General features: G+C 40.4%; 1 protein-coding gene across 2 annotated transcripts in view; it reads left to right on the top strand.

The window, feature by feature from the left end:
* lrch2 (leucine-rich repeats and calponin homology (CH) domain containing 2) overlaps positions 1 to 17,188 on the top strand; it is a 212,949-nt gene that overhangs the window by 116,586 nt on the left and 79,175 nt on the right. For both annotated transcript variants that reach the window (XM_051934686.1, XM_028815629.2), the window contains exon 2: positions 9,848 to 9,992. In XM_051934686.1, the coding sequence (XP_051790646.1) occupies positions 9,848 to 9,992 (145 nt within the window). The remainder of the gene's footprint in view (positions 1 to 9,847; positions 9,993 to 17,188) is intronic.

Here is a 17,188-nt window from a genome sequence, read left to right as displayed (position 1 = left end):
TGAACAAGACCCCGAGATACTTGAACTCCTCCACTTGGGGCAGGATCTCGCTACCAACCCTGAGAGGGCACTCCACCCTTTTCCGGCTGAGGACCATGGTCTCGGATTTGGAGGTGCTGATTCTCATCCCAGCCGCTTCACACTCGGCTGCGAACCGATCCAGAGAGAGCTGAAGATCACGGCCTGATGAAGCAAACAGGACAACATCATCTGCAAAAAGCAGTGACCCAATCCTGAGCCCACCAAACCGGACCCCCTCAACACCCTGGCTGCGCCTAGAAATTCGGTCCATAAAAGTTATGAACAGAATCGGTGACAAAGGGCAGCCCTGGCGGAGTCCAACTCTCACTGGAAACGGGTTCGACTTACTGCCGGCAATGCGGACCAAGCTCTGGCACCGATCGTACAGGGACTGAACAGCCCTTATTAGGGGGGCCGGTACCCCATACTCTCGGAGTACCCCCCACAGGATTCCCCGAGGGACACGGTCGAATGCCTTTTCTAAGTCCACAAAACACATGTAGACTGGTTGGGCAAACTCCCATGCACCCTCCAGGACCCTGCTAAGGGTATAGAGCTGGTCCACTGTTCCGCGACCAGGACGAAAACCACACTGTTCCTCCTGAATCCGAGGCTCGACTATCCGACGGACCCTCCTCTCCAGGACCCCTGAATAGACTTTTCCAGGGAGGCTGAGGAGTGTGATCCCTCTGTAGTTGGAACACACCCTCCGATCCCCCTTCTTAAAGAGGGGGACCACCACCCCGGTCTGCCAATCCAGAGGCACTGTCCCTGATGTCCATGCGATGTTGCAGAGGCGTGTCAGCCAAGACAGTCCTACAACATCCAGAGCCTTGAGGAACTCCGGGCGTATCTCATCCACCCCCGGGGCCCTGCCACCAAGGAGTTTTTTGACCACCTCGGTGACCTCAGTCCCAGAGATGGGGGAGCCCACCTCTGAGTCCCCAGGCTCTGCTTCCTCATTGGAAGGCATGTTAATGGGATTGAGGAGGTCTTCGAAGTATTCCCCCCACCGACCCACAACGTCCCGAGTCGAGGTCAGCAGCGCACCATCCCCACCATATACAGTGTTGACACTGCACTGCTTCCCCTTCCTGAGACGCCGGATGGTGGACCAGAATCTCCTCGAAGCCGTCCGAAAGTCATTCTCCATGGCCTCCCCAAACTCCTCCCACGCCCAAGTTTTTGCCTCAGCAACCACCAAAGCCGCATTCCGCTTGGCCTGCCGGTACCTATCAGCTGCCTCCGGGGTCCCACAGGACAAAAGGGTCCCGTAGGACTCCTTCTTCAGCTTGACGGCATCCTTCACCGCCGGTGTCCACCAGCGGGTTCGGGGGATTGCCGCCACGACAGGCACCGACCAACTTACGGCCACAGCTCCGGTCAGCTGCCTCAACAATAGAGGCACGGAACATGGCCCATTCGGACTCAATGTCCCCCACCTCCCTCGGGATGTGGTCGAAGTTCTGCCGGAGGTGGGAGTTGAAGCTACTTCTGTCAGGGGGCTCTGCCAGACGTTCCCAGCAGACCCTCACAACACGTTTGGGCCTACCACGCCTGACCGGCATCCTCCCCCACCATCGAAGCCAACTCACCACCAGGTGGTGATCAGTTGACAGCTCCGCCCCTCTCTTCACCCGAGTGTCCAAGACATGTGGCCGCAAGTCCGACGACACGACCACAAAGTCGATCATCGAACTGAGGCCTAGGGTGTCCTGGTGCCAAGTGCACATATGAACACCCCTATGCTTGAACATGGTGTTCGTTATGGACAATCCGTGACAAGCACAGAAGTCCAATAACAAAACACCGCTCGGGTTCAGATCAGGGGGGCCATTCCTCCCAATCACGCCCTTCCAGGTCTCACTGTCATTGCCCACGTGAGCATTGAAGTCTCCCAGCAGAACGAGGGAGTCCCCAGAAGGTATGCCCTCTAGCACCCCCTCCAGGGACTCCAAAAAGGGTGGGTACTCTGAACTGCTGTTCGGTGCATACGCACAAACAACAGTTAGGACCCGTCCCCCCACCCGAAGGCGAAGGGAGGCTACCCTCTCGTCCACCGGGGTAAACCCCAATGTACAGGCTCCAAGTTGGGGGGCAATAAGTATACCCACACCTGCTCGGCGCCTCTCACCGGGGGCAACTCCAGAGTGGTAGAGAGTCCAGCCCCTCTCAAGGAGATTGGTTCCAGAGTCCAAGCTGTGCGTCGAAGTGAGTCCGACTATATCTAGCCGGAACCTCTCAACTTCGCGCACTAGCTCAGGCTCCTTCCCCTTCAGAGAGGTGACATTCCACGTCCCAAGAGCCAGTTTCTGTAGCCGAGGATCGGACCGCCAAGGTCCCCGCCTTCGGCCACCACCCAACTCACACTGCACCCGACCTCCTTGGCCCCTCCCATAGGTGGTGAGCCCATGGGAAGGGGGGACCCACGTTGCCTCTTCGGGCTGTGCCCGGCCGAGCCCCATGGGTGCAGGCCCGGCCACCAGGCGCTCGCCATCGAGCCCCCACCTCCAGGCCTGGCTCCAGAGTGGGGCCCCGGTGACCCGCGTCCGGGCAAGGGAAAACGCCGTCCAAAATTGTTTTTCTTCATAGGAGGTTTGTTTAACCGCTCTTTAGTGTTTTATGCAAATATTATTTGTATTCAATGTTGTTTTTTTCTGTTTAATACTTGGATCTTGGGAAAGTTGCTATATAAATAAAATATGTTTTATTTTTTTTACTAACTGACAAAATTTTGTTTAATACTTGTAGGTTTATGCATTTCAAGTTTCTTTGGAACATCAGGGTGGTAAAATAGTTAGTGATGCTGCCTAACAGCTCCAGCAGTCCTTATGCCTGGCCACACATTCTCCATGTCTGTTTAGGTTTCTCCAAGCTCCTACAGTTTTCTCACAAATCTCAGAGGCACATGATATGCATTAATTGGACACTTTAGATAGTGCCTTTTTTTGTCCTGTGGGAATTTAACTTTACACAGAAATATTATAGCAAACAACATTAACAATCCTCCTAAAACACACAAAGGAATTACACTTCTGACTTCTGGCTTGACTAATAGGAGGCATTCACAGTGAGCCATTATAAAGACTTCTGCAATAAACTGTTTTTTAGAACAATAAGCTCAGAAAATGGTTCAATGAATGGATAATGAAATTAGGGTTAGGGTTATTAATGATATTTCAGGTAATTAATTTTACTTCATTACAATTATACAGAAGTATAGCTAGGCAAAATGTGATGTAAAACAGAGATATACTGTCGTCATTTTACAAATTGTGATTGTTTAGTGAACAGGTATTTGCATTCCTAATGTACTTTAGTGTTTCCAAAAGTAAATCCATTAAAAAAAAATAAATAAACAGTCAAGAGAAAGAGCTGTTATATTCTTACAAAGCACATTAAAAGTATGTTTTTTTAAAACAGATTAAAATGTTAAATACAGTATTTTCATTTTTGATGCAAAGAAGGCAAATGTAATCAGTTTGAAATAGATGTCAGTGTATCAGTTCATTTTTGAACAAAGCCATTTTAAAGTTCATGATTGCATATTACATTTATTCTCATGAAATCAGAGTGTTGAGAGCTTTCAGGAAATGACCCTTGAACCAGCGGTATTTAAGACTCTGGATACACGTATGCTGTTTCTTGATTAAGAGTTGCTGGCATTAGGAAAGAAGATACAAACAAAGCTGCACTGTAAGAAACTCAGTTAAGATTCAGTTGAATATGTTGCTTTCATTCATTGCCTGCATACAAAGACCCTTATTCAGTCATATGAAAGAGTCACAATAAACAATATAATCTAGTTTTTAAAAACATGCTACCCTGAATTTTACCTATTAACTTTGGTATAGAACCAGTCAAGACCAGGTATGTTGCAAATTTTAATGAGTCTTACTGCTGCCAATATGGTAAAAAAACAACTTTATGTCCAGGAAGATACTTAGGAAAATGGATCAGTGTCAGAGGAAAATTGTCAGTAAATGACTTGGCATTAGGTGAGTATTATCTGCAGGAAACTGGGAGCTGGCTTTTGACCTTCCTTTTATGTTGAAAATTTTGGTATACAGTATGACTTTACAATAACAGCTCTGCTAAGCCACAATTTCTCTCTGTGCTGGGGCCACAAAGAAAGTATTCGCAGGGCTTAAATATTTTATATCTCTTGAGAGTGAAATTTAATTCAGTGCTATTTTTACATAAAGTATATTTTAACATTAAAGATGAATTATCTGAATTACCATCTTTGCATCCATCCCTGTATTTTGTGGACCCATTTTCTCCATTAAGTGGTCAAGGAGAGCCAGCACATATTCTGTCTTCATCAGGTAAAAGGCAGTACCCAAGTCTTAATGGGCCACACTCACACACTGACACACAATACTATTTAAATCAGTTGACAGTGTATGCTTTGAATGTGGAATAGAAAAAACAAACACTTTGCATTTTCCAGGAAAAAAACGAACTTAAAATTTATCAATTTACTGCTTGTGAATAGTAAACACATTTTTACATAAATAGGAGTGTTCAACCCATCTCTACTACAAATCCATATTTAGTCATACAAGTGCAAATTCCTATGGTATCACTAATCCACTTTAAAGTGTATACTGTACAGTCATCACATCTGCATGCTAATTGATTTACATTATAATATCGATAGGATCAAGAGAGTCCTTATCGTTTATTTCTTACTGAATATTTTATTAAAATAGATCAATAGAAACAGGTCCAGATGATAGAGGATATCTCTGTTGGTTCACTTTTTACTGAACTGTACTGTATATCACTTTATAAACACATTGTGTAGGACTGCTTTTTAAAGAGAGCTATGTAAAATTAAAACTAAAGAGAGTAAATGAAGATTAAAGATTTAAAGTATTAAAAATTAGCTAAAATTAAATAGAAAATCTATGTGTCATTAGCATTAATAGGATGTCATGCTGAATGGTCATACAAGTAAGAATTTATATTTTACGCTGTATGCATGACAATATTACTACTACTACTACTAAATGACTGGGAAGAAAATGTATTAACACTCAGTCCTTCCAGGAACTGGTTTACGTGGTGGTCTGTACTTAGAATTGTATTTTACAAATATATAAGTGTATGGTGTAATAATTCATGTTAATACATTTTTGTGACTTGCAATGATAATTCAAAAGTAATAATAGCTATTTTGTATTCTGTTATTTCTATAAACAAACATTTGAAATTCTTCTGCTATGCTCCTCTTTCTGTTACTTTTTATATATAACAGTGTTTAAAAGATTTGTGTTCAGATGTTTTCGGCCAAAATTCATTAAGGCATTTTGATTCTCTTGAAAGTTATGTCTACCTTTAATTAAATATTGATCAGTCTCCAGACTTCACTTTTTGGTGTCTTAAATCAGGAATAATTTCACAGTAGTCTGTAGAATCGCTAGATAACCTTGACAAATACTATACAGTTTTGTTACATTCTATTTAGGGTGAAAAAAATCTGGATTTTACATGGATTAATGGTGCTGACAGACACTCTGTACATGTATCCATAGTCTTTTATACTGTATATTACAAACTAATAAAATACAGCCCAAGAAATAAATCAGAAAGGTAAGTAAATATCCCAAAGAAGTAAGTCTACTAAAAGTAGATGTGTAAACATGTAGAAACATATTAACTGTTCTGTCAAAGATTGGAAAGAAGCAGATAAGTAAAACTTGCACATTTGTCATTCCTTTGTTATTATAAATGCATAACAGAAATTTGTTTAGTGTGGTTTTTGTTTAATGAATTATTTTGGTGCACTCTCATCATGGCAACCAGAGTAATTATATATGTTTTGTGGTTTTGTGTATGCACTTATTTGTAAGGGTCCAGTTACAATTACTTTTGATGTACTTTCCTCTCATTTATCACATTTTGATTTATAACTTCCAGTTCTTTTTGACATTTCTGTTCAAAGCTTTCAAAGTTTATGTTCAAAGTTTCTTTGCAGTCTTTGTCGATTTCCATAAAGCGTTGGACTCAGTTGCCCTGTGGGACATCCTGAGGGTTTGCGGGATCCCCTCGAGGTTGCTGGATATCATGGCCAGCGTGTACACTGGTACTGTGAGTGCTGTGCAGAGTGGAAGCAGAACCTCTGTGTTTTTCCCAGTTGATTCTAGGGTTCGTCAGGGGTGTGTTCTTGGTCCTACTCTGTTCACTGCTTGAATGGACTGGGTGTTGGGCAAGGTCATGGAGTCCAGCGGCTGTGGGGCATCTGTTTTTGAAGAAAGATTCATGGATCTTGACTTTGCTGACAATGCTGTGATCTTCGCGGAGTCAATGGAGGCTCTGATCGGGGCACTCGAGAGACTGAGTGAGAAGTCTGAGTGTATGGGCTTGCGAGTGTCCTGGATAAAAACCAAGATCCAGGCCTTTAATGACCTCATGGGCACAGCCATCAGCAGTGTGTATGTCTGTGGAGAGAGTGTCGACCTTGTCGAGAGGTTTACTTACCTTGGCAATGTCATGTCTCTGGTGACTGTTCCTATGAAGTAAGTAGACGGATTGGGAGAGCATGGGGGGTCATGAGGTCCCTGGAAAGGGGTGTGTGGCGCTCCCGATATTTTTTCAAAAGGACGAAGGTCCAAGTCTTTAGAGTCCTGGTCCTGTCTGGCTATATGGTTGCGAGACATGGACGCCGTCCAGTGACCCGAGATGAAGGCTGGACTCCTTTGGTACTGTGTCTCTCCGGAAATTCCTTGGGTACCGTTGGTTTGACTTTGTGTCGAATGAGTGGTTGCTCATGGAGTCCCAAATGAGACACATTACCTGCATTGTGAGGGAGCGTCAGTTATGGCACTACGGCCATGTGGCGCATTTCCCCGAGGGTGATCCAGCTCGTAAGATCCTCATTGTTGGGGACCCGAGTGGCTGGACTAGGCCAAGAGGTCACCCACATAACACCTGGCTGCAGCAGATAGAGGGTCATTTCCGGATGGTGGGACTGGACCACGTGTTTGCCTGGGGGGTTGCCAACCAGGATCCTGAGTTGTTTCGTCGTGTAGTGGGTGCAGCAACGCACTGTAACAGTGCATGCTCCCCATCTTGACTTGACTTGACTTGTTCAAAGCTAGTTTTTGCCATTGTTGACATGTAAACAAATGTTGTATACAGTTAGGTCCATAAATATTTGGACAGAGACAACTTTTTTCAAATTTTGGTTATGTACATTACCACAATGAATTTTAAATTAAACAACTCAGATGCAGTTGAAGTGCAGACTTTCAGCTTTAATTCAGTGGGGTGAACAAAACGATTGCATAAAAATGTGAGGCAACTAAAGCATTTTTTAACACAATCCCTTCATTTCAGGGGCTCAAAAGTAATTGGACAAATTAAATAACTTGAAATAAAATGTACATTTCTAATACTTGGTTGAAAACCCTTTGCTAGCAATGACAGCCTGAAGTCTTGACCTCATGGACATCACCAGATGCTGAGTTTCCTCCTTTTTATTGCTCTGCCAGGCCTTTACTGCAACGACTTTCAGTTGCTGTTTGTTTGTGGGCCTTTCTGTCTGAAGTTTAGTCTTCAACAAGTGAAATGCATGCTCAATTGGGTTAAGATCAGGTGACTGACTTGGCCATTCAAGAATTTTCCACTTCTTTGCTTTAATAAACTCTGGGTTGCTTTGGCTGTATGTTTTGGGTCATTGTTCACCTGTATCATGAAACTCCGCCCAATCAATTTGACTGCATTTAGCTGGATTTGAGCAGACAGTACGTCTCTGAACACTTCAGAATTCATTCAGCTGCTTCTGTCCTGTGTCACATCATCAATAAACATTAGTGTCCCAGTGCCACTGGCAGCCATGCACGCCCAAGCCATCACACTGCCTCCACCATGTTTTACAGATGATGTGGTATGCTTTGGATAATGAGCTGTTCCACGCCTTCTCCATACGTTTTTCTTGCCATCATTCTGGTAGAGGTTGATCTTGGTTTCATCTGTCCAAAGAATGTTTTTTCCAGAACTGTGCTGGCTTTTTTTAGATGTTCTTTAGTAAAGTCCAATCTAGCCTTTCTATTCTTGAGGCCTATGAGTGGCTTGCACCTTGCAGTGCACCCTCTGTATTTACTTTCATGCAGTCTTCTCTTTATGGTAGACTTGGATATTGATACGCCTACCCCCTGGAGAGTGTTGTTCACTTGGTTGGCTGTTGTGAAGGGGTTTCTCTTCACCATGGAAATGCGATCATCCACCACTGTTGTCTTCCGTGGATGTCCAGGTCTTTTTGCATTGCTGAGTTCACCAGTGCTTGTTTTCTTTCTCAGGATGTACCAAACTGTAGATTTTGCCACTCGTAATATTGTAGCAATTTCCTCGGATGGGTTTTTTCTGTTTTCGCAGCTTAAGGATGGCTTCTTTCACCTGCATGGAGAGCTCCTTTGACCGCATGTTGTCTGTTCACAGCAAAATCTTCCACATGCAAGCACCACACCTCAAATCAACTCCAGGCCTTTTATCTGCTTAATTGATAATGACATAACAACGGACTTGCCCACACCTGCCTATGAAATAGCCTTTGATTCAATTGTCCAATTACTTTTGAGCCCCTGAAATGAAGGGATTGTGTTAAAAAAATGCTTTAGTTGCCTCACATTTTTATGCAATCGTTTTGTTCACCCCACTGAATTAAAGCTGAAAGTCCACTTCAACTGCGTCTGAGTTGTTTCATTTAAAATTCATTGTGGTAATGTACAGAACCAAAATTAGAAAAAAGTTGTCTCTGTCCAAATATTTATGGACCTACTGTAACTTTATGTCTAGTGATTATCTTGACTTGGGAAATTGCTGGATCTGATTGTCTGTTTTACTGAGTCTGTCATTTTTCAGTGTGCCCTTAACCCCGCTGTTTACATGTAAAGTTCTAGTTAATTATATCATATATAGAAAAGGTTAATAAAGGAATGAATGCACTCATCATGGGTGATGGTAATAGTCAGAGCAACTGACTCATAATTCTAGAAAACTGAATTCAAATCCTGGCCCCTTTTTTACTTCTCAGCATAGGCCCCTGTTTGTTCAGCCAAGTAACCATGATTAAACAGTATTCATTTAGGTGTGATTGATCTTTTATGTATGTATATTCTGTATATTGTCAAATCATTAAATTCACAAAGTATTTTCGTGGTATGCATACAAAATGAAAGATGCTAAAATATTTTTGAACTCCTTTTACTAGCAGTATTTAGTGCTTCAGTCTTTAAAGTTGTAAATACGGTAGATTAGTATTATAATGTTGTGCATGATATTAGATATTAACCATTTGAATGACTGGTTTTGCTCTTTCTATATATCTCCACAAGAGGTTTCCAACAAGACCATTTGTTTTTGCAGAAAACAAGCTTAGATTGTGCAATGTACAGAGTAATGTGATGACCCATAAACAAAACAGAAACATTTTAACTTGATCTAACCTGTTTAGGTCCTTTTATCTTTCTGTCTTTTTCATTCTCTCCTTGTTGATTCAGCACATCATAATGCTTGAACATGAACAGAAAACAACAAAACTGTTACTACTCTCATTATATGGAATATCTGAAAAAGTACTATACATGCGATCGCAAGATTCAATCAGAACAATGCATTTTAAACCATATGCAGTGGTTATCATTTAACCTTTAGGCCTGTTAAATAAACTCAGATGACATTGGTTCATATGTGATGCACCTGGATGTGTCACAAACCCCCCATGTGAACTATATGTGGCCTCTTGTAATGAATGAAGTTAAATTCAGATAAAAATTAACTAATTACAATTTTAATGTTTATCTCTCTTTTTCTTTTGCAGATCTGTCAAAAAACAGATTTACTGAAATTCCACCAGATGTCTGTCTGTTTGCACCACTCGAATCATTAAATTTATACCACAACTGCATCAAGTGTATTCCAGAGGCTATAATAAACCTACAGATGTTAACATACTTAAATATCAGGTTTGTAATCTGACTATCTTCAGTCCCCTTTACAATTGGGTGATGCATGCTCTACTGCACTTATTTTTAATTCTGTAAATTATTAATTGATAAGTGAAAAAAAATACTTGAAACTGCTGAAAATGGGATTTGAATTGGGTAAGGTAATGGTAGTTTCTAAAAAAATGGCACAGCTGTTTGAATTATTGTATTTTCAAGTTGTCTTAGTGCAATTTTCCTTATTAGTTCATTAATGTGCTGACTGTTGATATATATATCTGGCTAAGGTAGGAAATAACCTGCCACTCATTCTGTCCATTTGCCACTTGGGACTTCCAGCCAGGTAAGGGAAGGGAGTCCATACATACTGTATATACTGTATATGAAGGCAGTGATGGATTTTCTACCCAACTTGGATAGAAGGCTTCTTGCCTGGCTGAAAGACTGATGCAGTGCATGAGGGGCGCAGATGGATGGGTGTCCTGACTGAAATTGATGATGTTGCCTATCCTAGATACAGCTAAGAAATATAAGGATAGGGGAAGACTTTGTATCAGGGCTGTATTCTCCCCCAGTCTGCTAGGTGGTGCCATCCCTTGCCATCCTGAACCATCTTAGTGCACACCCACCAGGCAGCCTGGAAGTTTTAGTCCCATTTAGTCAGCCCTACTAGGTCATTTGAGTGTGGCCAGGATGGATCTGAGAATGAGGATCCCCGTTCTGAGGAGGTTTCACCTGACCTTGAAGTTCTTCTCAATGTAATATTATGACACTGGAGGTACTCACGGGTCTGGCATAAAAGGAGCCACCTCACTTCACTTAGGGAATTATAGCCAAGAGGAGAGGAGGTCAAAGCTTACCTGAAGAGGTTTGGAGGAAGGGTGGAAGTGATTAATGCAACATGTGTGTGGTTGTGTGTGTGCATCTTTGAAGAAACATGTAAATGTGCTACAAATTTGGGACTTGTGTTTGTGTAGTTATATCAAGGGTTTTGGATTCTGAGACATCCCCTACTGACAACTATATACAGTATATAAATAATATTAAACAATCGCTGTACAATAGAGCGTAACACACTTATTTTGACAGTTAGGCTTTAAATGATCACCAGTCATGCAAAGAAAAATAATTTATACAATGTAATGTTTTAAGGAGAATGTCATAGAATTAGTTAAGTATATGCACTTACCTGTTAACAAGCACAAAGGTGGCTTTTACTGCAAGGTTCTCTGTGGGAGGGTTAGTAGTGTGGATCATCTTATGGAATTGGCATGTGAGGGGAACAGTGCCTTTGACCCTGAATTGACACAGATATTGAGGAGTGGAGTTTCCTAGGAAGAGCATCATGGGATGGATCTACAGTACATGGCTATAAGATCAGGCATGCATTGTGGTTCTATAGGTGAAATGGTACTTTTAACACTAGAATTACCAGAGCCTACAAAAAAACTCATAGATCCGGCCCACCTTAAATTGCTTCTTAAAACCATTCTCTCCTCTCCGCCAGCATCTTTTGTCATCTAAATGTACTGATAAAGACAAGCTACAAACAGCCAGCTATTCCATCCCCCCACTGACTTAGAACATAAACGAACTTTTTCCAGCTCATGTCTTGATTGATTATCTGGGGAGTGAAGTGGAGTTTTAGAGTGGAAATAATAATTCGTTATTTGGAACACACGCATTTCATTTGTGTTGCGTTTCTACAGTAATCTGTGTAAACACATTGTTAAAAACAGAAACTTTTTTTATATTCTAGTAACAAAATGTAGGCATAAACTATATAATGTATGAAGCCTGAAGTCCAAATATCAAAGAAACACTTTCACAAAAGGTACAAAAAAAAAAAGCCGCTGCCAAAAAAAGCCGCCTTAGTGTGCGACATTGACACTCATTTACTATACGTGGCGCAACAGTATCAGTTGCTGACTGGCAATCAGAAGGTCACGAGTTCAATCCTGCATGACTTCCCTTTGTGAAGTGTTCTTATTTTTTTACTGTTTTAGAATAAAAAGATACATTTGATTTCAGTCTGTAACAGCCGGTGTAATTTATGATATTTGTAAAGGTTAGCTTTATTTATTTATTTTTTTAATTCACTTTTCATTCTCTGTCGCGTTCAGGATCCTTCCCTAGCCCACCTGACACTGCTGTTATCACATAAAGACGCGCTATAGCTCTGCAGTTTATCACGATACATACGACCACGTGTTTTTTTTCCCACAGTCTTGCCAGTCTCCACATGTTGCTGTATGCTGTTTCTTTTGTACTCCAGGACATGTAGAGGAAAGCATAGTAAAGAGCAGTCACTTCAGCGCTATATGCAATCATCAGACACTCCCCATCTGACACTGCTGTTTTCACATAAAGACTCGCTATAGCTCTGCAGTGTACTTGTGACTGCATTGTGATACCAATGCTTGCGAACTGAAGTGTCTGCATGCACTTTTCGTGGCATTACACGCGTATTTTTTAAGCATGCCCATGTAGCTCAAACACAGGGACATATGTTGATGTAAAAGTATAACAAAACAAGTGCACTTTTATTCAAGACTATAACCGAAGAAAAAAGAAAGCAAGTTACAGTAGGCGGTTGATATGACAGCTTGCGTGGTGCAATGCTAAGAACTGCTGATTTCCATTACGTGCTATATAACTGTTAACATTTGAATCTGATGATTGCATATAGCGCTGTCTTATTCAGTGCGCGCAAGAGCATGCAGGTGGCCAGTTGCTGCGTGCTACAACGCATATTTTAAAAAAAGAAAGAGACAAATATATGTGACGTTTTGAAGAACAAAATAGTACCAATCAGAAAACATTGTCAAAGTAATGCAATATTATTTGAAAACGAACAGCGTCAGGTTGGGTATGAAGTTATACTGGCGCTGTTTGAGTCAGATCAGAAGCTGAATAAGCTGAACAAGCTCCTGTTCTGACTCTAAGTAAAAAGCATGAATTAATCAACAGAAATAACCGCGATCGACATTTTAAACTTAACGATTTACAGTGCATACTAATTTATAAATTTTAAGTCCGTCTGAGGAAAAAAAAAAAAACACTTTCTCCAAAGCTGGGAATCGAACTCACGTCTCTGTAGCATGGCAGAGTTTCTGTGCGCAAAGTCAGCAAATCTTAGCGTTAAGCCACAGAAAGAGTTATAGTATCCTTGAACCTTTTGTGAAAGTGTTTATTTGATGTTTGGACTTCAGGCTTCACACATTCTATAGTTTATGCCTACATTTTGTAACATTTATTAATAAAATATGAAAATGTTTCTGTTTTTACAATGTGTTTACACAGATTACTGTAGAAACGGAACACACATGAAATGCGTGTATTCCAAATAATATAATAATATTATTTACATTCTAAAACTCCAGCAGTTCAGTCACTCCCAGATAATCAAACAAGGCATGAGCTGGGAAAACTTAGTGAACGTTCTGCGACAGTGGGGGATGGAATAGCCGGCTACTTGCTGCTCGTTTTAATCAGCACATTTAGAAGACAAAAGAGAGGTGAGAACGGTTTTAAGGTGGGCCGGATTTACGAGTTTTTTTCGTAGACTGGTAATTCTAGTGTTAAGGGTCACCTACTGCCAGTATTGTCTGAGTAGCACTAGTCTGTTCATCTGTTTCCCAGCTATGGTCTTTACACTATTTATTTGTTTTGGGCTAATCTGTAAATATGCAGAACTGTGAAGAGTGAAGGGATGGTTTTATTTTTGTATACAAAACAAAAGATAAGAAGAAAGATGCAGACAACATTTGAATCAAAATGCCACTGATTTCCAGTCATACTGTATGTGCCACCATCTATGCTATTCTAAGTCTGCTTTAGATAGGAACTAATATGTCCATTTCTGACTATTAAACACCACTTTTTGCACAATTAAATTGACTTTTTGCTGAGGTTTTTTTGGACCTCAGGGTCATGACACTGATTCATTAGTGGTAAAACCGTTTTTCCTTAGCTTGTATTCAAATAGAGAAGAATTTCTTGTCAGTCACATAGTACGTCAATCAAGGACATGTAGCTTTATATGTAGATTACAAATTTACAGTGTCACATATTTAGATGAGTTGTTAAAGCTTAGACTTTACTATGTTCTTCATTTATTCTCTATTTTGATATAAGAATTTTTTATATAAAATGTCATTTTATTATAGGTAGTAATCAAAAATTAGTCTTTCGTGTTCTAAGAGGTAATGAACTGACATTGATTTTTGGTAGATCCCGTAAGCAGACTGTAGATAATGCAAAGCAATGTGCCATTTAAACTACTGAAAGAGGTTTTTGTATTCTTAAAACTATGATTGATAGAAATTGAATATTACAGAATTGGGTCATTGTCTTAAATTCACTAAAAACTGTGGAAAGCATTCTTCATCTTAAAAATGAATGTGTTATAGGGTGCATCAGCTACTTCCTAGTGTTTTATTTTGAAATTTATGTAAATGTAGCTGAAATAGAAAGTATACCAGTTAATCTTTTATCAGGCAAGCCACTAAATAATGCTTTGTATATTATCCTGTGAACAAAGAAAGCAAACATTCTATGCATCAAGATAGTCTCTGTCTTCTTGTGACTCACTAACGCAAAAGAAGATGAATAAGGAATAAGGTAAGGAATATTACCAGAATTGCCCAGAATAAAACAATTACATATTTTGTTGAAGTGTATAAATACTTACAGTACAATATTTCTAACTTACCTACAAGCTGTGCATTTTTAATTTATAAATTTAACAGATAAGTACTCTAAAAGCCCATCTTTGTTTTCTGCTTTAAGAGGAAACACTTTTCTGATTCCCAGTCTGTTATTTCTTGGTATTATCAATTATTTTGGTTTTCTTTTTCAATCTTTTGTCAAAATGTGACCTTGTCCTGTAAGAATATACCATTATTCAAATGTGTCTCTATTGGTTTGTTCAGTGGTCTGTGTCTGCTGCACTATGTCATTGTACCATATAATACTCTACTATTGTGTACTGTAGAGGAGCATTTCCCAATGGGCCTTGGTGGCATTGGCAAAACAACCCCTTCCCTCTCTCTCCAGCACTTGGGCAATCACACTTGATTCATAGAAGCAGCACCACATGTGAATCGCGGCAGATGAAGCCCCATCCATCGGTCCAATGATTGCACTTCATTCAAAGAAGCAGAACTGCAGGTGGATCGCGGCTGATGCTGGATGACCTCCCCAACCCCCACTCAGATGATTGTACTTGATTCACCAAGGAGGAAAAGCACGGACTACCTTAACCCCCGACTTGATGATTGTTCACCATGGGGGACCACCCAACTATCCATCCTCAGACGATCACGCTTAATTCATGGAGGTGATCCCTCTCCCCACGGTGTGTCACAGACACACTTATATTTGAAAAATTGGGTTGTGTCACCATAGAGATTGGGAAACACTGGTATAAAGTGTACTGACAATGAATTTAATTGAATAAAAATCTAAAGTATATATCCGTTCAGTTAAACATTGGAAATTTATAGTCACCAGTTATAAGACAATGGCGGAAAACCAGAATACCTGGAGATAAACTGCAAACACATATGGAAAGGATCTACAATTCTACACAGCCAAGCATGTTGGATTTAAATCAACTCTTCTGGAACTGTGAAGCAGTACCACTAACCACACCTCATGGCCCTGCATAAAAATATAAATATAGTGTATGGGCCTTCTTTACAAAAGATCCGATTAGCATCACTATGTGGGAGACCCTAGTCATGTAACACTCAGTACGGTGCTGCACGATTGATAAGGCATCACAAGCACCTTGCTGACAAAAGGAGAAGAGGAAAATGAACCCAAATTTAAGGAAGGGTCTCATAAAAAGAAATTTCAGCCTTCAGTGTCCCAAGATTTGTGGCACAAGGATTGAACTCCTTAACCATGAAAGGTTTAAGGTTTAAGGTTTCTTTATTTAGTCATGTTTACACAAGAAAACATAAAATTTGCCTTCTCAGTTGCATCTAATAACAGACAGAATGAAATAAAACAGACAAATAGAAACAAGAAAGGTTAAGGTAAGGCAGTTAGATAATACATGTTTACACCAAAAAAAAAAAAGGTTACAGGATATATATCAACAACCTTAATCATTATCTCCGATATTTCTTATTGAAAAGTCGTATGGCACTAGGAAGAAAGGAGTTTCTGGAGCGATTTGTGTGGGTTTTCAAAGCAACTATCCTTCCTGATTTACTGAACTTTAGTTCTACATGTAATGCATTTCTGTCATCAGTTGAGATGATTTCCAGTTTCTTTAACATTGCCCTCTGACACACACTAGTCAAATCATCTACATCAGCCCCAATAACTTTAGCTGCATACTTTGTAATCTGCTGGGGTTTTTTTGAGTTTTGGTTTGTCAAACTATTAAACCAGGCAATGAAACTGAAAGTGATCACAGACTGGATCAGACTGCGATAGAAGGACAACATGAGGTCCTTGTCTACTTTAAATAGTTTGAGTTTATGGAGGAGAAATAAGCGCTGGTTGCATTTAGAAAATATTTTTTTTGTATTTGTATTCCAGTTAAGATTGTTATCTAGGTAAGTTCCTAAGTATTTATATTCAGTCACTATTTCTACCTCCTCTCCCAGAACTACAATAGGTGAACATACAGATTTCTGTCTCTTAAAATCAAATATCATTTCTTTGGTCTTTTGTACATTCAGAGTGAGAGAGTTTTTATTGCACCAGTTTACCATACAGTCCACTTGATTTAGATAGTGGCTTTCATCCTCCCCAGATATGCATCCTATGATCATGGTGTCATCCGCATACTTGATAATGGAGCAGTGGTCATTATTCTATCTCAGGTCACTTGTGTACAGAGTAAACAATAATGGTGATAAGACACACCCCTGCGGACTTCCTGTGTTTGAATGAGTGACTATTGAAAAAGTGTCCTGAACTTTAACTGTCTGTGGACGGTTTAAAAAAAGTTCTGAATCCATAGTGTAATAAATTGGTTTACATTCATACTGTTCAATTTCCCAATCAGTATATGAGGCTGTATAGTATTGAATGCTGAAGAAAAATCCAAAAATAGTGCTCTGACATATGAACCAGGCTGATCAAGAAAGGTGTAGATTTGATGTAAGATAACATGCAGAGCATCTTCCACACTTCTGTTTGCACAATAAGCAAATTGATTATTGTCTTGAAAAGACTTTGTCTCTTTCATTAAAATG

Source organism: Erpetoichthys calabaricus, chromosome 12, assembly GCF_900747795.2.
Source record: "Erpetoichthys calabaricus chromosome 12, fErpCal1.3, whole genome shotgun sequence".
NCBI classification, from domain to species: Eukaryota; Metazoa; Chordata; class Cladistia; order Polypteriformes; family Polypteridae; genus Erpetoichthys; species Erpetoichthys calabaricus.
The sequence above is the reverse complement of the archived record's forward strand: the minus strand, read 5'-3'. Positions and strand labels throughout refer to the sequence as shown.